General features: G+C 41.1%; 1 protein-coding gene across 1 annotated transcript in view; it reads left to right on the top strand.

Moving 5' to 3' along the window:
* The window catches only part of DEPTOR (DEP domain containing MTOR interacting protein), a 79,974-nt gene extending 62,178 nt beyond the window's left edge, over positions 1 to 17,796 (top strand). Inside the window, exon 10 of the mRNA XM_066565721.1 lies at positions 14,794 to 17,796. Within this exon, the coding sequence (XP_066421818.1) occupies positions 14,794 to 14,922 (129 nt within the window). The 3' untranslated portion in view covers positions 14,923 to 17,796. The remainder of the gene's footprint in view (positions 1 to 14,793) is intronic.
* Positions 17,797 to 22,380: the final 4,584 nt, after the last annotated feature.

The following is a 22,380-nucleotide window of genomic DNA, read 5'->3' as shown; positions in this document are numbered from 1 at the left end:
CAGGTCCTTCCCTACAGAGCTGCTTTCCAGCAGGTTGGCCCCCACTCTGTACTGCATGGGGTTGTTCCTCCTCAAGTGCAGGACCAGGACATTAGGACGTGTTAAGAGCAAAGCAACAGTGAACACAATGTAGAACAGTTTGATGAACAGTTTGGATAGCTTTTTCATTATTATTTATTTAATCCTTAGTGGAAATCTTTCTAAAAGACACTAAAGAAAAAGTCAGTAAGGCTGTGCTAGTCAGTAGCATAATGATTCAACAGAAGTTGGAAGAGGTCAAATATTTGTGAATGTGAAAATAATAAGCTCTGCCATTAAAAACGAGTTCTTGACTGGTTGTGCTTGACAACTTTTTAACATGTATAGCACTCATTGTGCTTTCCTGATCAGTGAATGAGTCTGTGCCTGGGTGTTCCTGTTCTGTGTCTGCCTTCTCTTCTTTGTCTGTGGTCATCATTTGCTCATGTAGTTTGCTGATGAGCTGTGGTGATGCCTCCCTAACTGTCCCAGGGTTTCCACTTTCCCTGTGTGTATTTAATTAAACTCAATGAGTAGTTCCCAAATTTTTAGAGTGAATCTTTTTACCAGTTCTACACAGGTTGGACCTACCCTAGAACCATGTTACTCTTACTGTACTGGGATTAATGCCATGAAAATTACCACAGTAACATGGTTCTGTGAGGACTTGGCAGAAAACTGCATTGCATATCCTCTTGTCTGGGAGTTCTGTGAATTCAGCCCTCTCACCAAAGTAGAGGCTTCTCTAACTGAAGAAGAAGGTAGTTTTGAAAGCTGCATTGTGTGTCACTGCCAGAACTTTGTTTAGTTGCCAGAAGGAGACAAGGCTTGGCAAATTTCTTCTTTGCTTTCATTGCAGGCTACTACAAGTGCAACAACAGAGTCTTTATGTCCTTGACCATCCTTTGCATTAGCACAGTGTCTTTAGGTTGATTGAAATAATGGAAGTGTTTTCCTCAGTATTGGGAATCCCAGTGCAGGATTAGATCTTTCTCTAATGCCCCTTCACTGCATCAGCTGCTCTGTCCATTTTATTCCTTCTCTGTGTTGGAAGCCCTGTCATTGCTGAACCTCTGTGTCGAGAAACTCTTGGAGACACTGTTCCACTGGTGAACCTGCCCCATGGTAGCCACAAGGAAGTCACAGTTTGGATTTGGATTCTCCTCTTTTCCTGTCACAAACCCTCTGTGCAATACTGACCATTTCCCACCAGAATTTTTGTAAAGTGGTTTGGGTTTAAATAGAGATGGAAAATTTCAGAAAATCTGACATATTCTCAAACATAACCAAAACATTTGATGAGTAGATCTGTTTTGGCACCTGTACAGATAAGTTTGCTAAAGTTTCTTTGTTTCCTTGTGGGAGGTGTGGTTCACAGCATAAGATCCAGGTTTTCCAGTCTCAGAGATTTTGCAGACTGGGCCCAGTGACTCCCATACAGCAAAGTTACAGCTCCCCAGGTTTCAAATGTCAGTTTGTACAGCTCTCATCTTTCTAAGTCATCCTTCTCCCCCTCCTGAAATTTGTGTTTGTGTTGACTCCAGATACTTTCTTTGTGACATCCCTGCCCAGGTTGTAAGTACTCTGCAGACAGACACTTTCTATTTCCAATGTTACCACATTCCAGTCTCTGCTGATCTTTACAAAAATTCTCCTGTTTTGCTCCATTTTTCAGTAATAAATCAGTAGACTCTTCATTGTGAAATTTTAGTTCTTTTAAAGCCATAATAAAGCTCCTGTTATCTTCTGACATGTCAGAATTTCATCCTACATTCCTACTTTTTTTGGTGGATTTCCGTTTTTTTCTGTTTGTTTCCTTGGTTTGCCTTGCTTCTTTGTCCACAGAGTTGTATAAGTTTGTTTTGAAGAAATCTCTTCTGAGGCTGCAGAACTTCTGAAGCAGTTTTGGAAGGTTAAGTGAACCCCACCCTTGTGCACAAGCCTCAGAGTGCACGGCCACCACCAGGTAGTTGGGTCTGGGACTGTGCTTGCTTCAGTGGATCATGAGCCTCTGTTCTTCTGAGCCAGTGGATATAAAATTGACTAAAAATTCAGCCACCTTTATCTTGTGCTAGAGACCAGGTGCTTGCTGTGACTATCTGGAACTGTTCTATGATGAAGAAATCAAAACTTGGCGTGTGAAAAGTCACACACTGAGGTATGAGGGGAAAGACGCCCCACCATGCGGTTGGGAACATTGACGCAAACATCACGCCAGCAGGATGTGAGCTGCAAACTGCACACACAAAAGAAAACAGAGAAAAATTATTTTCATGATTGTCAGACCTGCTTTTGAACAACAGGATCCATGTTGCTCACTATAGAGAAAGGAATTAAGACAGTGGGAATTCCCAGGTGAAATATAAAAATAGTGAGTTCAACTTTTTGAGTTTGAATTTCTCCTTTAACATCTTCCCCTCTGCCAAACTTACAGGACACAGGTTTAACAAGGTTTTACTTGCTTATCCCAGACCCAAATTTTAGCCTGCATAGAAGTATTAGGTTTCCAATGCCTCTATGTGATTTTTCCTAAACACTCTTTTAACAGAGAGAGTTTAACTGGGCAATAAAATAATTTTTTTTCTCTTTACAACAACTGAAACCTTATGTGAGTACAGCAAGTTTCATAATATCTCAGAGCTCCATTTTCCACATTCACAATGCTGTGGTTGACTTTAGAACTGAACTTGTTTGTAGGCCTGTCACCTAAAAATGGTCTTGGGCAACAAGTGACCCACTGTACTTGTGTCTGTGTGTTGGCTCCTTCTCATCAATAGGAAATACAAATACAAAAAAAACCCAAATCTGCAGCTTCATTATTGGAGAACAGTGAATTTTCTAAATTTAGTCACATTATTTTAATAAATTATAGTTTTAAAAATTCTTTTCAAGTAAGTGGTGTTCTATGACAGGATAACCCAGATATCTGAAAACCCTGCCTTTATCAAAGTGTTTTCTGGGTTTTTTCTGGAGTCTTACAGCTGTAACCATTCAGAAAGAGAGACAGCAGCACTGTAGAACATGGCTGTGCTTGTGCTTTGTTACAGCTTCCAAGCTCCTGTGTGGTCTATAGGCCATTGAATGGTGAGATCCTGATGGGGCAGCTGGGATCTCCCCATGCTTGAGCTGTTATGGGCTATTGCAGCTCACTCCCAGGTAGCCCAGCCTCTCTAAAGAGACTGCTGTCATCTGAAAAACTGATCAGCAGAATGCCTGAAATCTTGAAAAGGTTATCCTAAGTGTCTGTAAGAAAGACATAGAATTAGAGACCAGTTCAGCAAAAAGCTATCATTTTGAACTACTTCTGCTCTCAGCTGAGGATGAAAAGCATTTTGTAGTACTTGGTTTAGTTGCAATACTCATTTCAATTGATTACTTGGAGAGTTCCTCAGATGAGGTTGTTTTTACAAGTCCAGGCTATCTCAGCTCTCTGCCCTGAGCACCTCAAGGATGCTGCTGCTCCCCAGCTGCTGCTCTAAAGACTCTTGCTTGCACTTCTCTCTCCGTGTCTTTGCTTGCTGCTGCTCAAGACACAAAGTGGCTTCCTTTCATGGTGTAAGGGAATGATTCGGGAAGCATGTTGCATTAAAGCCAAGGCTCTGTTTAGCTAGCCAAACACATGGAAAAACAATTGCACTTTTGTCTGTGCAAACAGAGAGCAGCTGTTTGTCTCAAACAGTGCAGACTGTTCCTGCTCACAACATGCTGGATACCAGAGGGTGCTGAGGGTGCCTTGCATGAATCTGCCTGCCCCTGCAATTCCCTTGCTTGCACTTCATCACTGTTTTTATTCAAGATGGGACTTAAATGAACTACAGTTCAGCATAATTATATTTGACCATGTAAGTAAACTGATACATAGTTTTAAAGTTCTTTATTCATTATGTGCAATTTTGTTTTAGCAAATATGGTTTAGCTACAGATATACCAGGAAAAAAAAAGACCCCGAAAGGTCAACCCAAGCATTAAAAGACATTATTTCTAAGCTTAGACTCTGTTCTTCTGAGACTGATGCAGTATTTTACCCAGAGCCATCTTTAGCCATTTGAGTTATTTAACTTTTTCAGAACTGTTCTGTGGTAGGTATCAAATTGCACTATACAATAAAAATGCTTATAAAGTTAGACATGCAGTCACTGGTTTGCTTTCCTGATGTGGCCCAGCCTGGTCCAGCTTTACCTGTGGGTATTTCTCACTGGGACTCACATTAAGTCAGTGATTTTACACACCAATTCCCAATTAGGGCCGTGGAAAGCAGTGACCTATATTCCCCTACTCCATATTTATGGATGGTTTGTGTTTCAGGGTATTATGTTCTTATGTTATTACTCTCCAGATATGTACAGATAGCATTAATTTACCTTTGTGAATAATTCCTGCTCAGTTGATCTGTCAGCAAAACTCCGCCACTTGCAGAGCTGAGACTTGGGCAGCCCAAGAGACTCATGCTCCAAAGCAAGAGTTGTTCTCATGGGCTCTTAGGTCAGCTCTTTTCCTTCTCTAATTTGTCCACTCTGTTTGTGGAGTTTGCTCAGCAGTGGTTTAATTCTCTTTCTGGTGAAGAAAAAAGGATTTCAATTCCCAGAGATTCCCATCATTTGGAAGGGAGGAAGGAAGGGAGAGGCTGTCTGAACCAACGATGAAGCCCTTGATAATCTATGACTTTTTATATTATGTGACTTACTGTATTATGTTATAAAATAGATATTACTATATTACATGCTTTTTCTTTTTCTGTATTATGCAGTTTAAGAATTATGTTGTTTAATTCACATTGGGTTTTTTTTTCAGTTGGAGACAAATTTGTTTGGAATACTATAAAAAATTTAGCCTCTTTTTTAAAATGGAAAGAAATATGTAATATATATGTAATGAAAATGTGTAATGAAGCCTTGCTCAGGCAAACCATCCACGCCACTCTACAGTCACAGATCAAGATGGAGCACAAGAATGATGAAGTTATATTTTAATTCTGTAAATGGAGTTCATTCTCTCTGCTGTGAGTTGCAGTGTGCTCTGCAGATACCCAGTTTCTAGGCCCCTGATGGAACAGTGGGTCAGCTTCACACTGCTGTACAGAATGAACACGAAACACATCCCCCGAGAGACAAAATCTTTTTTATGCAAAGCCTGGATACTTGCCTACTCCCACACCACCCACTGCACAGCCAATTACACTTTCGCTGGAGATATTTACAGAACTGAACACACATCTGCAATTTATTCTGTTCCATCCAGTAACCTCAGTTGTGGGGGAAAGGCCATGGTATGATTTTTTTAACCTTCCAGCAACATGCAGTTGGTTGTGAATTGTGAGGTTCCAGCTTTACTTTATTAATCCTATCAAGATTGCATGAACTCTGTAAAAAAAACCCCAAAGATAAAAATCTAAGTGGAAACATAACTTTTAGGACCTCTGATTTTCATCTCTTTTCCTCATTCCATTGTGACACTGTAAAACTTAGCAGAGTGAGAGCAAAAAATTCAGCGCTGCCTGTGTTTACTTTTAAGTAGAAGTTAGTCTTAGACCTTAGGCTCTTCTGTGGTACCACATCCAGCATCTCTGTAGCCTGGCCTCTTTGCTGAGCATGGGGATTCCTTTGCTTTATGGGTGACCTATTAAAACAGAAGAAATCCTGTATCAGTATAAATGCAGGCTGTGTGTGTAAGTGTGTAAAAGAAGCTGAGCTCTGTGCTCTCTCTCCTCCACTGTTGTTCTCCTGCCTCAGATTTCTCTGCACTTGTTTTTGCCATTGATTTCACTGGGACTTTAAGTTATCTGAAAACTTAAGGCTGCAGTTTACTGGTCTGTGTAAGCTCTGCCAGGAAGGCTGATCCTATTTTCACCTCCTTTTCATCTCCTTCTTTCCCTTTGCCTTCAACCAGATATGTGTCTATTGCCTCCTTCCTCCATCCGTGTCAGGCACATCAAGGAACTTACTTTGCCTGGAGACAAGTCCTTTCATTTATTTATTTTTGCTGGCACAGGATGAAAAGGATGAAAAGGGAGCGGTGCCTGGCTTTGGTGTGCTGCTCCCAGAGCCAGCACAAAGGACAGGAGCATCCCTTGGGACTGCAGCCACCAAGTCCTGCTATGAACCTTCCTCCCATTTGAAAGGGGTTTGACATCTGAATCCACAGATTCCTTGGCAACTCAGGTTGAGTGTATCCCTCTCTGTGAGCAGAGGACCCAAATCAGATTACTGGTCCAGCTTTTAATAAGCAAACACTTTTTTCCACATTTCTTTTAAAAGTAAAATTATCTTTTTGCACTCTAAAGAGAGGAAAACCTTATTGTCACTAAGGGTGTTGTCACTAAGGGTCTTGTACCCAAACCCATGATGTGGTATGTGAGGTAGAAGGTGATGATGTGGTAATTGTTTGGGAAGATTTATTCAAGAGATCTAACAACTGGCAAGGCAAACCTGCGTGGTTTTCCACTTGCAAATAGCTCCTTTCTAGCTGGTGACAGCAATGAAAAGTACAAATGGTGTAGTTTTTTGTTCCTTTGTGACAAAATAACAGCCTTAAATGGAAGTTTTTACTTTCACTCATTCCTTCACATTTCATATTTAAATTAGATTTTAAAAAATGACATCTTGAATTCCATCTGTTTGCTTGGAGGGCAGTGGTGCTTGGGAGGCAGGAGTGGGAGGAATGTTTCCCAGCATCTGCAGAGGAGCAAGGGGTATGCAAGGGGGAAAGGATCCCATTAGAAAGATACCTCTTCTTTTACAATGTTGGATGCTTGGACGTCCCCTTCCTCCTGAAAGCTGTGTTTCAGATGTTATGTTCTTGTAGCACCTAAGCCTTGCCCAAATTTTGCTGAAATCTGTCAGCAAGACAGGAAAAGCCAAAGCAGCTGTATTGACTCTTGAAACAAGCAATGGTAAAGGCTGCATTGTTTTTATTTTTGCTTTGTGTTTTCCTTCTCAGTTTCAGGAGTTTAGTAACCTTCCCAGGTGAGAACTGTGGCCTTATCACAGGAATCAACCAGTATCTTTTCAAGTTTAGAACTGGCCCAGAGCTTTCAAAAGTATCTGAAGTGTGAAAAGTTTGATTTGTTGGGTATCCTGCTGATGACATGTCCAGGTCACTGACAATTGCAAAATGTTAACCCTTCAGCCCTGATTTCATGGGTGCCCATAAGGAAGGGTTCTTATTGAGAGCATGGCCTGATATCTAATAGAAATCAGGATCTTGTGGGTCTCTCATGCACACAGAAAACAGATGGGTTTGCTAACCACATATGGAGGACTTTCCTCTGGAAGATCACAGTGAATTTCAGAATTGTTTCAATAATGAAACAATTACGAGTTTGAGCTATTCAGGCCTCCCAGCTGATCCTTGTCCCTGCCAGATTAGTAGGACATGAAAAAAGCATTTATTTATAATTATTGAGGGTATCTGTATAACAGAAATGTAAGCAGGCTGTCTCTGTAATGGATTTAATTTTAATTTTCATTAGCAAGAAGAAAAGCAAAAATATTACCATTGGGATATACTTTTCTTTTTGAAATAGTTATATTGTCAATTCTGGTATGAATTCTACTCTATAAAATAGCCAAATATACTTTTGTTTGAACATCTCTGAAAGAAGTTATACTTAGAACCTTTTATTTTTGTTCTTAGGAAAATTACTGAACAACTTTCCAAGGTTGAAAATAACTCCTACATTTGCCTAATTCATAATTTTTATTTGATGTTAATAAGGTTGTTTTTTTTTTTTAAAGAAACTGAAAAGAAGGCAATACATTTTTTCATGCATTTTGGGAATGGTTTGTGTGACTGGGAATTATCTGTGTGACTTTGGCTTCACATCAGATGATAAGAAGAAATAGTACTCAAGGAAGCATGTTCCAGACTATCCAAGTGTATGTAAATCACTGTGGATACAAATGATGAAAAGAGCAAGGGGTTAAATCCAGTCTGTCTCCTGCTGGATGACTGAGCCTGTCTCATTTCAGACACAGCTTTCCCAACGAGGACAACTTGTTTCTGTGCAATGTGCTAAGAACTTCTGAACTACCTTGGTCTCAAAGGGATGTGCTTTGCTGCAGAACATGGGCCTGCTTTGTGCTGTCAGCTGCTAGAAATCTGTTTTGGATCCACAGTCCAGGAGTGAAATCCTGGCTACTCCATAGTGAAAAGATTAGTGCAAGACTGGATTTCACGCTCTCTCCAGCATTTTTAAAATTTTTCCTTCATACAGTTGCCATGTGTACAGTAATATTCACACTTTCAGTGGAAATTAATTGGTGGCAGTATTTTCAGCATCTCTTTATGCTGTTAATTGCTGATGTCAGAGCTGCTATCAGTACCAAACAGCCCATCAAATGTTTTGTTTGGTTTACCTTGTTGCTGTTGAAGGAGAAAACTCAAGTGCACTGGCATAGACTTTGTGCTTTGCAGTTTTAGACCCTGAATATTCCCATTGCTGCCTAGAGAATGAGGTGAGTTATCAATACTGCTGCAAAACAGTATTTTTGCCACTATCTTTACTGTATCATTGCATAATCTAGCTTTGAATTTGAGAACTTCAAGCCTGGTAACATTGATTGCTTTGGTACCTATTTGATCTGCAATTTTAGTAGTGTTTGTATTTTCCTAAAGAGCAGTTAACCAACTAAACACCAAAAAAACCACTAAAATCCCACAGTCAAACAAACAAACAAACAAACAAACAAACAAACAAAACCAGAGTGGATTCCAGACACTGATGCTGGCCCTGAAATGTAAATGATAAATCCTTTGAGAATGAGCACCTCACCGCTCAGCAGCTGCTGGAGTAAAGGACAGTTCCTGGCCATCCCAGCCATGCTGCCTGGTGGCAGTTGTATTCCTCTTAATTTGGGCAGGTTTTTTAAAATTTATCTCAAATTAAGGTGGATATGTAATCATGGTCTTATCCTACTGTTTTGAGATATATTATCTGCTGACTGTGCATGGCTGTTACTTACTTTATACCAGAGATGAACAGTTGGACTCACTGCATCTATAAATTAAAATGTCATTTTAAGGCTGTCCCAAACAGCAATGATCACTTAAGTCAAAGTCTACACTAGGAATTCCCAGCTCTTTATAAACTTTCACAACACCCTTCTAAAAAGTGTGCCTAGAAAAGAACATTTTTAAAGGATTTTTAAGTATATTGCACTCAAAAAAGTCCAGCAAGCAAGCAGGGAAGGCTAACTAAAGCTCACAGTGCAAACAGCATCTGAATATCCAAGGATCTAGGCTAGCTGCCTATCCTCTAACATTCCTGTAGCATTTATAAATATGAAGGTCATCCTGAGGCAGAACTAACAAAGAATTACTGACAGGTATGCAATGTTTTTGTTTCATGATTGGCTTTAAGGCGGTTGCACAGTTCCACACCCGTGCCTGCAGCCAGTCTCTGACATCCCTTAGAAGGATCCCACAGTCATCCTCAGCCCAGCTCCTGATCAACACCAGCTCAGCTGTCCAGCCCTGGTGCAGGCAGCCCCCTGCGAGGGCAGGGCCTTGGTTTGGCAGCAGGCAGCCGTCCCAGCAGGAAAATCAAGGGGTGTGGATGTACATCTGCAGGGCAGCTTGGCAGGACCGAGGAGGGGCAGGCAGCCAAAGATTGCCGTGGAGGAAAGAGCAATTACCAGTGAGGGGGAGGAAGGGTTGGACAGTTCCAAGTACAGCACAATCCCAATTTTGGCCAGTAAATGTTACGGTAACAAATTATTCTCGCCTCTTCTTGCCATCTTCAGTCCAATGATAAATGGCGTGACGAATCTTTGCTAACTTCTTTAAACTACAGGCTTCCAGATCCTTTTTGTTCCAATGTAAGCCCAAACTTGAAGTTTATCTTTTTAGGGGGACACCTGGTTTTGGTTAAACCTTCTGTATGCATGATGGAAAACTCACAGAAAGACAGAGGTGCTTTTTCTGCTATCCCTGCTTCCATGAGCTGCCGTTTCCAATGGCGGGAAATTGAAATACTCAACAATAAATGCTTACTGCTGTAATACTTAAATATTTGAAATCAGTTAAGGGAGGGTTTTTTTTTTCATTTGAGTGTTGCTTTATTTATCTATTATTAGTTCTGTGGTTTTTAGATCACCACATCCTGACCAACAAAATGGTCGGAATTTATTCTGGGCTGTGTCATTTCTTGAAGTCTGAGGGATGAAAAGGGATGGTTATCTCTTGTCAAGCTCCTTGGAGAGCAATGAGGAAATGAACAATAAAAGGTTCTTTGAGGCTCTTTTAAGTGTAGTTTATCATCTATTATAGTCACTGATGTGTGGAAACCAACAGAAATACTTTGCATGTTTGTAGTTACAAAGCCTTTAACAGCTGCAGCTATGAGCTGAGCACTTACAGCTTTTTGAAATGTGTTTTTATAAATGTAACGTTAAATCATTGTGTTTTTGTAAACCAGTCTCCTGAAGAAAATTCCTCAGATAATAAAATATGGATTGACTCACCAGTCAGGGCTGGTGAGTGGGTGCTCACTTGCTCTTGCTTGTTTTCTAACTTCAGTAGAGCAATACACAATATGAGCATTTTTGGATTTTTGGGGCAGGATTGATAGCGACTAAAATGCACAAAGCAGCACTGCATTTCTTTTCCCCTTGCTGGATGCAGTGAATGGGAAATCAGAGTGGGGAGAGGAAGACTGAGTTGAGGGCAGTCAGCATAACAAAGGGCTCAGGACTGTGCAAACCTCTTTCTCCTCACCAGGATTGGAGGACACAGCAAATGGCTCCTCATTTCTTCATCCCTGAGGGAGCCAGGTCTGGAATTTGCAGAGACCCAGCCCTCAGGAGCACTGGTCAAGCAATTACTATGGAGAGAGCTTTCTAGCCCCAGGGTAGTTGGCTCTTTACTACCATCTCTTGTTCCTCATGGGTCTTTTCCTGCAGCTTTAGGATGAGACTGTTCTTTTCTGTGTATTGCCCTCCCCGCTGCATTTCTCATCTCATCTGGCCTGGGTGGACTTCTTGCACCTAATCCTCTCTACTGGGAATGATGAAATTAATAATCCATGTGGATCCACTGCAAAGGAGGGCACGAAGGGGGCTGTTCTCAGCTGTGCACATTGCTGGTTAATCGTGCTGCCAAAGGCATGTGATAAAACAAACACACTGAGAATGCAGACGTGTCAGCTCTTGTCTTCCACAAAAAATTCACTCCTTGGCATCCAGACTGCTGTTCATGTTGTGCCTGTACCATCTGCATTTACACCATTGCAGCCCTGGTGTGGGTCACTGGCTGGTCTGAAACTCTGTTCCTCTTTCAGGGGCGTTCCCCAAAGGCCCCTGAATGCCCCTGCCATGATCCAGCATGCAGATTTATCCATTGAACCTGGCCAAACATGAGTCCCATACACTGGGATTCCAGTAAGAAGACTGAGAATATGCAACAGTAAAACAAAGATCAGCCATTCAACTTCCAAAAATTGCTTTAAGCCAGAAGAGACAATGTTGTTTCTGCTGGTCTGTTTTAAATCAACCCAAATATTATTTTAGAGCCAGAGCTGTAATTCAGTAAAACTTGATACAATCTTGGAAAGCCATAGAAGGTATTAGAAAATACCACTGGAAGCTGAAACCTACAGATACTGCAATAATCTGCATTTTAAACTAAATAGACATGCCAGTTAAATACTAATTGGACATATTGCAGAGGAATGACGGGTTACATTTTCAACAAAAATCCTTCAAATTTAGAAGGCTTTGTCTGCATGCAAAAACTAAATCATTTTCCCAATGCTACTTGCAGCTGAACTATTCATATATAGGAAATTTTATTGCCATGGGAGTTGTATCACTGATTGCCATACTTTGGTATCATTTAGGCTGCCAGTAAGGCTACTACCAGGATTTTCAGCTCTGCAGAGGAGTTCTGAGGGTAAGGGGTAAGGTGCAAGAGTTTACCATCCCTTCAGGAGCTGCTGCTGTCACTCTTCCTCTGCAGAGGCTCTAAGGAGCAGAGATTAAAGTAATTGGTGACATTTTAAATGAAACGTTACATTTTTGGATTGGGTTTGCTTCCTCTATAATTTTTCTTAAATTGATAGCTACATTCTATCCATTTTGCAGAAATACAAACTGAGTTTCACGACACATTTTGAGAGGGAAGTTGCTGGCACACAAAAGTTAAGTGACTTGGCATGTGAGAAAATCTGCTTTAGAGCTAGCATTGGAGGACACCGGAGCTGCTTCCCACCTCTCCCACACCCATTTCTGCCTTGTTCTTCTGCCTAAATAGGAAAAGTGAAAAATCATAGACCGATAGAATTGTTACTGCTGGAAAAGACTGGTTGGTCTAATAGCATCAAGTCCAGCCATTAACCTGACACTGCTGTGCTCACCACTAGACCATGTTCCCAGGTGCCACATCCACACAGGGCTTTTAGCACTTGCAAGGACGGTGGTTCTATCTCTTCCCTGGGCAGCCTGTTCAAATGTCTGACCACTTGTTCTGTGAAGAAATTTGTTCTCATATCACAGAATCAAATAGTTTGGAAAAGACCACTGAGATCATCATGTCAAAGCTATGACTGAACACCAACTTGTCAAGTAGCCCTGGCACGAACCCTCCCCTGGTGCAACCTGAGGCTGTTTGCTCTTGCCCTGTCACTGTTACCTGGGGGAAGAGACCAAACCCCACCTGGCTGCAGCCTCCTTTCAGGGAGCTGGAGAGAGTGACAAGGTCTCCCCTGAGCCTCCTTTTCTCCAGGACAAACACCCCCAGCTCCCTCAGCTGCTCCTCACCTGAGTTGTGCTCCAGACTCTCCCCCAGCTCTGTTGCCCTTCTCTGGACACACTCCAGCCCCTCCATGTCCTTCTTGTAGTGAAGTGCCCAGAACTGGACACAGGATTTGGGGTGCAGCCTCACCAGTGCTGAGTACAGGGGGACAATCCCTGCCCTGGCCACACTGTTTCTGATCCAGGCCAGGATGCCATTGGCCCTCTTGGCCACCTGGGCACACACTGGCTCATGTTCAGTCACTGCTGACCAGCACCCCCAGGTCCTTTCCCAAGGGCAGCTCTCCAGCCACTGTTCCCCAGCCTGCAGGGCTGCATGGGGTTGCTGTGACCCAAGTGCAGGACCTAGGACGTGGCCTTGATGAACCTCATATAATTGACCCCACAACTGATCCAGAGTGTCCATATAAAATAAAGCATGAAAATTTTGGTGATACTTGTTTCATAGCTTCTTTCCTACAGATTCAAGGTGACTTATGGGTAAGATAGCCTTCCAGTGAATCTATTGTTTTCATTGAAACATCAGGACAATATTATTATTCACTTAGGCTCCATATTTTTATCATTAAAAATACAGATCTAGACACTACACACATTTTTTGACCTTTTTACCAAACACTGTAATGTTATGATTAGATACAGAGAAGTCTTAACATCCTTGAGGAATCAGTATTATCTTTATTTTCCTGCATTTTTTACAATGTTGATGTGACTTTTTCTCTGTTTCAATGTTTTAAGATATACAGTGATGTTGGTCGGTATATTTCTATCAAGAACATTTTGCTTGAAAATGTCCTATGATCATACAAAACCTCCAAATTTGTTATAGCTTTTACAAACAAAATACTAGCATATTTGAAATTAATTAATAAGCCATACTTGATGAGAGAAATCAAAACCAATCACATGGAAGTGACATTTTAATCTGTCCTAGTACTGACTTCATCTTCCATGATATTATTTCTCAAAATTTGGATCCATTTGGTTGATGTTACACCGTTGGAGGTTTTGGCACTGAATCTAGTGAAGTCATCATCCAGACCTTGCCCTGAGCCTGGAAACATGGTGCTTTTTTTTACTGTGATTACCAAGAGCTGACTAAAATGATTTCTAAGAAAGTATTTAAGACAAACTAAAGATAAAAGACTGCAATTGCCAGAGCTGTCTTCATAAAATCATTGAATGGTTTGGGTTGAAAGGAAACTTAAAGACCATCTTGTTCCCGCTGCTGTCAACAGGGGCACCTTTCACAAGGCCAGGCTTCTCAAAGCTCCATCCAGCCTGGCCTTAAACAGCTCCAGGGATGGGGCATCCACAGCTTCTCTGATCAGCCTGTGCCAGTGCCTCACCACACTCATAGTAAAGCATTTCTTCCTGATATCTAATCCAAACCAACTCTGTTCCATCTTAAAGCCTTTCCCCCTTGACCTGTTACTCCAGGCCCTTGTGAAAATAGTCCCTCTCTGTCTTCCTTGCAGGCTCCTTTTAGGTACTGGAAGGCCACAGTAAGGTCACCCAGAAATCTCATCTTTTCCAGCCTGAACAAACCTAATTCCCTTAGCCTTAGTTCCTTATTGAAGAAGTGCTGCATCCTTCTAACCATCTTTGTGGCCTCCTTTGGACTTGCTCCAACAGTTGTCCTTCCTCTGCTGGGGACCCCTTAGCTGGATACCATATTGTTTGCAAAGTACCATTGATTCTGTAAAATATCACTGATACAAGAAAAAATAACATTGCTGTAAGAAAAAATGATTGATATTGATAAATGATTGATGAATCTCAAAAGTTAAAAGATTGGACAGTTGAATTCCACTGATTTGTATGTTGAAGTAATGTTTCAAAAAAATTATGGAAAATTAACTTGCCAGATTAATTCTAAGAATGTGGGGACTTTTAAGAGGACCAAATTAGATGATGTGAAGAGTTCTGGAGGTTTTGTCTGCCCAGGAGTTGATAGTACATCTGTGTAATTGACCTAACAAAATAAAGTCTTATGCATAACTCATTTTGCTGCTTGCTTTCTCCTCAGGTTTGCCAATTTGTCGTGTCTGTCAACGGCCTCAATGTTCTCCATGTGGATTACAGGACAGTAAGCAACCTCATCCTGACTGGCCCTCGAACAATTGTGATGGAAGTGATGGAAGAAGTGGAGGCCTGAGAAGGCACAAAACCCCTATTACTGGACATTTTTGTGAGACAAATAGCAACAGCCATGGAGTGTCATGACACAAGGCAGCAGAATGCTGCTGTGTCTAAAGAGATGATTTTGCTTTTAGGGGAGGGGGCTCTCTTTCCTTTAACAATAATAGCACTGGTGATTATGCTAAGATGTGAACAATAGATACCAGCTTATTTTCACTATGGATTTCTCTGTCCCCAACAGAGACAAGATCAGGGCCTTCAGGTGGTCTGTCCAGCCATGGCTGCATCAGTCAGAATGGGTTCCAGCCTAAGAGGCCATGCATATTTCCTCACAGTCCACTGCTGGATCAAAGCACTTCAGGAGGTGAAAGAGCCAAGCACTGTGGGTCGGGGTGTCACAGGTGGTTTCCATGGGATACTGACATTGATAAACATTGTCCTGGTGTCCAGCTTTGTCCCTGGAGCACGGGTGGTCACAGTTGCTCTCTCCTTGGGCTGAGGGACAGCTGATGAAATCCTGGCTTGATTACAGTCAAACACAAATGAACTGCAAATGCATGAGAAAAGGTGTCTGTGCTCTGTAGAGGATAGTCTGGTATGAATGCTTGGGCCTTACTGATTACATGGGTTAGTCTAGAAAGAAAAGGGAAAAACGCGTGGTCTTTTACAAAAACCGCCTTTAAAAATTGGTCTTTTGGTTTCAATGCTTGTGTGCTGGATTAGATGCTTGAGTACAAAATATTGATTTTGAGGTTTTTTCCATACCTGTAAAAGAAAGGTGCCTCAGTCTTACTATTCATCACTTTGGAGAAATTTTGGACACCTTAATTCCCAGAAGAGGAATATTTGGAAGGTTGTAGTGGGAAATTCACAGTGTTAGCATAAGGAATGATATATTCAGATTCTCCAGTAGCAAAAGCACACTTCAAATTGAAGCAATGTACTTGAATGTACATGAAGTTTATCAGCACTTTCCAATCATCTGATGTTTTGCAAAGAATCAACTTCCCTCATGAGCTGCATTTGACACTGTTACAAATAAAACATTGTATTTAACTGACTCTTATTGTTTCTCAAACAGTAGGATTTTTTCATTGGTGAATTCATGAAAGAAATATTTTTAAAAACATATATTAAAATTCCATATTCTGCAGTTAGGTGACTCTTTAATTCAATGTTAAGGGGACTGCATGGGTTTTATTTGATCTTTGAACTGAATGAATACATCCTGTTCCACAAAATTATATATACATTTTGCAGGCTTTCTCTGCTGTCTAAATTTTACAATTAAAGCTTGACTTTCTAAATGCACATACCACAAATCATCAAATTTTGGGATGGGGAAAGTATTTTTCCTCAAATAATTTTGCAACATGTTTTGTATTAAAAATTGTTCTCACTAAATAAATTGCTCTTTCAGTATGTTTTTCATTCACTCAAACACTTTTATTTCAGAGATACAGCAAGTCTTCAAACTCATGTACTCCTGCAGCTTTGTAGGAAGAGGTCCATGTGTTCTTTGTTTCTCGTTTTGTATATCTCTGGTTGTATTTTCACCAAGAAAACTTTTCATATTGCACTAATATGCAGAAGTGCAGGGAGGTATAAAACTGCAGCTACTTACTTGATACTAACCAGGCACCAGAGTGTTTGGAGGGTTTGTTCAAACTGTCATCTATGACAGTTCTGAATCCTGACTGTACACCCCAAAATTTTGGTACACATGTATATGCCATAGCGGGTTACATTTTACAGATCATCCAAAATAAATAGCAGGGCACATATTGTTATATTAGATTGTAATAACTGTCCATGGTATCCACTGAGAACAGTGGATACAATCTCGTTGTTCCAGAAATGTTTCAGTATGCTATAAGTATTTTGAGTTTGTGAATCCAGGAATGCTTCTCCAAATATTTCTATTTAATTTTATTTTTTAATTCTCTTTTTTTTCTTCTTTTCTTTTTTCCCCCTGGGTTGTTTTAGTGGTTTAACCCCTTTAAAATATAAATTCTGCATGTTAGGTTAAGTTAAATATTACAAATGAAGGATTTTCTTAGCAAAATGCTAATGATTCTCTCTAATGCCATCATGGGTTTGTCTGTATTACATCTCTTGCCTTAGTTAATATTCTGCTAGAAGTTCTCTGTAGCTCACAGATAATTAAGAAACTGGGTCAGAATTTGGCTTAATAATGCATTACAGAGTGCACTTCAGACTGGAGCAAAAAGAGTGGGAATGGGGGCAGGGAAAAATCTGTGCATTTCATTATGTTACAGATTGGAGATGGCATCTTGATTCACAAGATACATTAGTCTCTATCACAATTTGAGCGCAGCTACTTGCCTTCTGTTTAACAGGGATTTCCATATTGTGTTCTCAACTTGACTGACAACCCGGGATTTAATTAATTCTTTCCCTCTTCAGCGTGACAAAGGTATTCAAATTGTGTCTGCAATGAAATTTTGTATTTTTGAAGAAAGGACGAAAAGTAGACAATTAAGCTATGAAATGTATAATTTCCACTTAAATTGCAGTTTGTCTGCACATGGTCCTGCATATGCTCCAAGACATCCCACAGCAGTCAAACTCTCATGCACTTCAGAGGGCACAGAATTTTAAACATAACAGAGCACCTTGCTTCCTGCAAAGTGCCAGGGGAAATGTAAGATTATTCACAGAAGTGAGGCATTTCAAGAGATGCATGAATATCACAGTGTAGAATGAAGCAAGAAACCAGAAATTAAAAGATGAACCCTGGCATCAGCAGTAATAGCTTCATTAAAAAGACAGGTATTTTTGTAAGACTTACCCTCTTCTGTGATCTCATTTTGGTTACTGTAGATCTTGCAAGATCCTCTAATAAATCTTTAAGCCTTAATCACTCAAATTAGTGCCATTCCTCTGTACATGTACATTTGCACATCATCCATGGACATCTTCAAGCAATGTAATATTTAATTAAATTCAAGTAGCAGTTAAGCTAATTGGAGCATTAAATCAGTGCAATATTTATAATATTTTTCCTGTTATATTTCCCTAATGATAAATTATTTTCATTATCTTTTTCAAGATCAAATATCCTGTGTATGGTATTGAACACAACTGGTTCCACAACTAGTCCCATAGAAGGCATTTCATTCACACAATGATGCAATAATCCACTTCAGATGTATCAGAACTTAATTGTCTGTATTTTAGGTCTGCATAGAAGCTGAAAAATAAAACTTTCAGAATTAAAAAGACATTTTGTCATAGCAGCATCTGAAATATGAGTGGGTGTAGCCTGCCATACTTCTATGAGATTACATTCCAGAAGAGGTTTGGAATGAAAAGGCCATGCAGTTGGACTGTTTTTCAAGGTGTTTTTCTTAATTTTATCTCCATTTTCTGATCATACCCTCACTAATGATTAGAGTGCTAGGGATGTGTCAAATGCTGTCCCAGAATTACTGGTTTAATGGTCAGCTTGTTCCCTTGGCATGGTCTGGATCTCTGAGAAAATTGCCCCATGTAGTTCAGAGAATAACATGAGATCTGAATTTGGTTCCTCTTAGCCTTCAGACCTGAGACAGTCTCTGCACTGATTTGATGTACTAACATAGACATAAACAAATGAGAATAGTCTGAGGTTTAGGAAGAAGAGGCAATTGACTCCTTTCTTCTGTGCTGATAGCTATAATGCATGGAGGTTTCCTTTTTCTTATCAAATTATAGAGTAATGCTCTAATAATTTCAAATAATTCTGGGAATCAAATACTAATTTTAATGTTAATTTTTAAAGATAAGTATTCATTTTAGAGACAGGAGAAACAGAAACAATATGTTTTGCAAAAGTGTTTGTCTAATGCAAGACAGACTGAGAAATCAAGTGTTGCAATTATTTTCTTCCCAGTGTGTAACTGGAGCTAGACCGCTTGTGTAAGTGAAAAATCATCTGTATGTCACATACATAAATACAGTTAGACCACACCACTCTTCAAATAAAGTGAACTATTGACCTTTTACAATAAAATTGTCATTAAAGGTTTTCATAGATCACCCTTTTTAAATGTCTTTAACTGGTGAGTGATGTGGCTTTTATTTTTCACTTACAGGTGTTACTTACAAAACTAGAATTAGTACCTGCCAATTCAGTAATTCCCTTTGTATACTCACAGTGCAGATAAAAATATCATTAATATTCCAGAGAGGCTGAGTGATTTTTAAACCACTGGATTTCTCTACAAACGTGTACATAAATAAATATTTATAGCTTAATTTTTAAAAGGAGCCACTAATGCAAGAGACAATTTAAGAATGTCAAAGGATGTCATGGGAATCATTGATACAATTAATTTATACCATACAGACAATGTTTCATGTATAGCTACATAATCTTTGTACTTGCAAATCCTCAGGAAAATTCTGAAATACTCAGAAGGGAGCAGCTGTAACTGTCAAACTGAATGTTCTCTAGGAAAATGGCTGTTGTTTTACACATAGGTATCCTCTCTCATATTGGCCATGGAGCTCTGAATTTCCAGTACTGTTGAAACTCAAGTTTTATAAGCACACAATTAAAATGCAATGCTTACCTTTAAGACAGGGGTTGAAGCAGACACTGTACTTTAGGTAGCACAAATTATTGTAATGCCTCTTCTACAAAGATGCTGCCATATACCCAAAGGTTTCTCATCCTGTGTCACTATAACTCCACTTGAACTTTGAGTACAAGTCTCCTGCTGCCTTTTGTATGGACTTGTCAAATAGTAATCTGTGGTGGTTTGACAGGAAATATGTTTTCTGGGATGCTGTGGTTAGGCCAATGGATGCTCAGTTTTTAATATTGGCACCTAATGTGGCCATTGGGACATTTGATCCGCCTCTGAGCACACGGGGTTAAAGCAGGGCTCTCCCCTGGCAGGCTCTCTTGGGTTCCGGTCAGGGAAAGGTTCAGAGCTCCCCTGCCTGGCTGCGGGCTGGGCGGGGCAGGGGCAGCCATGGGGCCGGGTGAGGTAGGCCCAGGGGCAGCCATGGGGCCGGGTGAGGTAGGCCCAGGGGCAGCCATGGGGCCGGGTGAGGTAGGCCCAGGGGCAGCCATGGGGCCGGGTGAGGTAGGCCCAGGGGCAGCCATGGGGCCGGGTGAGGTAGGCCCAGGGGCAGCCATGCGGCCGGGTGAGGTAGGCCCAGGGGCAGCCATGGGGCCGGGTGAGGTAGGCCCAGGGGCAGCCATGCGGCCGGGTGAGGTAGGCCGGGCCCTGGACAGAAGGGAGGGGAAGGCCCCTGCAGGATGGAAGGGAGGAGGAGCACTGAGAGGCATCGGGCAGCCACCACCCCCTCCCAGGAGAGACAGAGACAGAGCCTGTGCCTGTGCTTGGCCGGCCAAGAAGGAGAAGGGGGGGAGCAAGAAGGTGCCCAGCAGGGCAGCCATGGGAGTTCCGGACAGACAGAGCCTCAGATTTTTAACCCTTTTCTTGGATGATGGAAACCTTACAAATGCTAATCCTCCTGGAGCTGAATGAGAAGAGAGATAGAGATGAGATAAGAGGAAATGGGCCATGAGAGAAATAGAGAAGAGCTCAGGTGGAAGAGATGATGGAGTAGCTTATGCTGGACTCTTTTTGTGTAGCCATGGACAGAGCCATGTTTCCTTGTGATACAGAGACTGCATTCTAGGGGGAGGCAATGCCTCAGGACCAGGAGGGTTCAGTGTGGGTACCCCTTGGCCCCAGGGGGTGAAAAATATGGGGGGACAGGTGTCCCAAAGTTGAGACTGTGCCTTTTTGGAGTGGGACGAAGCATCCTTAAAAGTCGACCCTAGAAGCAGCTCTGGTCCGTGTTCCGTGGTGAGAGCACTGGACATGAAAGGAAGAGGTCACCATTGGCACAAGAAGGACTCCTTCTCCTCTTGATGAACTGAGGATTGAATATTCTGAAGGGTGATGCCGGACCGAGAGTTGATGATTTGGGGGATGTATTGTATTGGGAATTTGGTGGGGAGGAGGAGGAATGTATTTGTGAAGTTTTCATTTTTCTTGTGTGTTTCTTTTTTTTTCCCTTTCCCTTGTAGTTTAGTCAATAATTTTTTTTTTCCTAAGTGGGAGCCTGCTTTGCTTATTCCTGGTTCACATCTCACAGCAGAAACCAGGGACAGAGTATACTCATGGAGGCACGGGCATTGTGCCAGTGTTTAACCATGACATTTTTTGGTAAGCATTGCCTCCCCCTAGCATTGCCTCCCATTCTTGCAACCCGAGTGCGATTCCTGGCTGGTGCACCAAAAAATCTCATGGTTAGACATCTGCTCCCTAGATGACAGTGCATAGTCAGCTAATCTGACCACTTCAAACAGTCATTTCCATCATGGCTCAGCAGCTGAACTCCTCCTCTCCAGGGAAATGCTCCCATCCAGCAGCTCTTGCTGCTGCTGCTACGTGCACCCAAGCCAGCCAAGCTGGGGAGCACTGGTCAGAAGGACAGCCCACACCCACCAGACTGTTTTGCCTATACCAGTGATTTATGGATATATTTAATTTTCTTTCCTATTCTACTTATTTTGCTGCATAGTTGACATTGGTCCTACTTTATTCTTCGAGCTCAAAAATCAGTTATGGAAGATCTTGATGGTCCTGCTTCTTTGTATTTTTATTGGTCTGTTTTTGAGAGCCCCTTTACCATGATCACCATCACTAGCTTTTCATGAATTAGCAGTGCTTATTTAGTAAGCCTAATATTTCAGAGAAACTGGTGAATTGGATGCTGTTTTACAATTAAATGTTAGTTCACAAATAAACAAAGTCTCAAGGCAAGAGAACAAAGTAAGAAAAAGTTACCATTAATGAAGGAATAAAATTCATTTTAATATAAAATGACACCACATCTACTCTTAAAAAAGCTGTGTACAATTCTTAATACAGATGGGCCACATCTTTCATGGTCTTTCACAGGTTATGGAGACAAAAGAGGAGATCTCCAAGGAGTGGTGTTTCCTTTGGGCCGCTGGGTGAGTTCCCCATGACTTTCCTCCCTCCCGTACCAGCTGGAGCACAGCCTCCCAACCATAGCTGGGCTTGGAACCACACAAACTCTTATCTTCACTGCTAGCTGTAAATGACTGCAGATTTTTGTTTTCCATATTTTGTTTTCCACTTCAGGTTTTAGAGTTTCTCTTATTAAACAGAAAAACAATTAATTTCTCCATCTATCTGGTAAAGATGTGCTGCATTTTTCCCCCTTATGTTGCAGTGAGATGTGTGATGAACAGAAATACTTTTCAGTTTGTACTCAAGCCTGACTCAGAGAATACTTGTTCTTACCTGCCCTTCTCAAGGCAAAACTCTTCTGGGAAAATTTCAAGAAAATTTAATGAAAACCCAAGCAAAAAATATGATGCCTATTAGTAGATCATACTGGGAAAATACATAGTATGTTCAAATTATTAAAAAAAAGAAGGAGAAAAATGAAGATAAGTTAACTTGTTTTAAAATTCTTT

The sequence above is a fragment of the Molothrus aeneus genome, chromosome 1, assembly GCF_037042795.1.
Source record: "Molothrus aeneus isolate 106 chromosome 1, BPBGC_Maene_1.0, whole genome shotgun sequence".
Classification (NCBI taxonomy): domain Eukaryota; kingdom Metazoa; phylum Chordata; class Aves; order Passeriformes; family Icteridae; genus Molothrus; species Molothrus aeneus.
The sequence above is the reverse complement of the archived record's forward strand: the minus strand, read 5'-3'. Positions and strand labels throughout refer to the sequence as shown.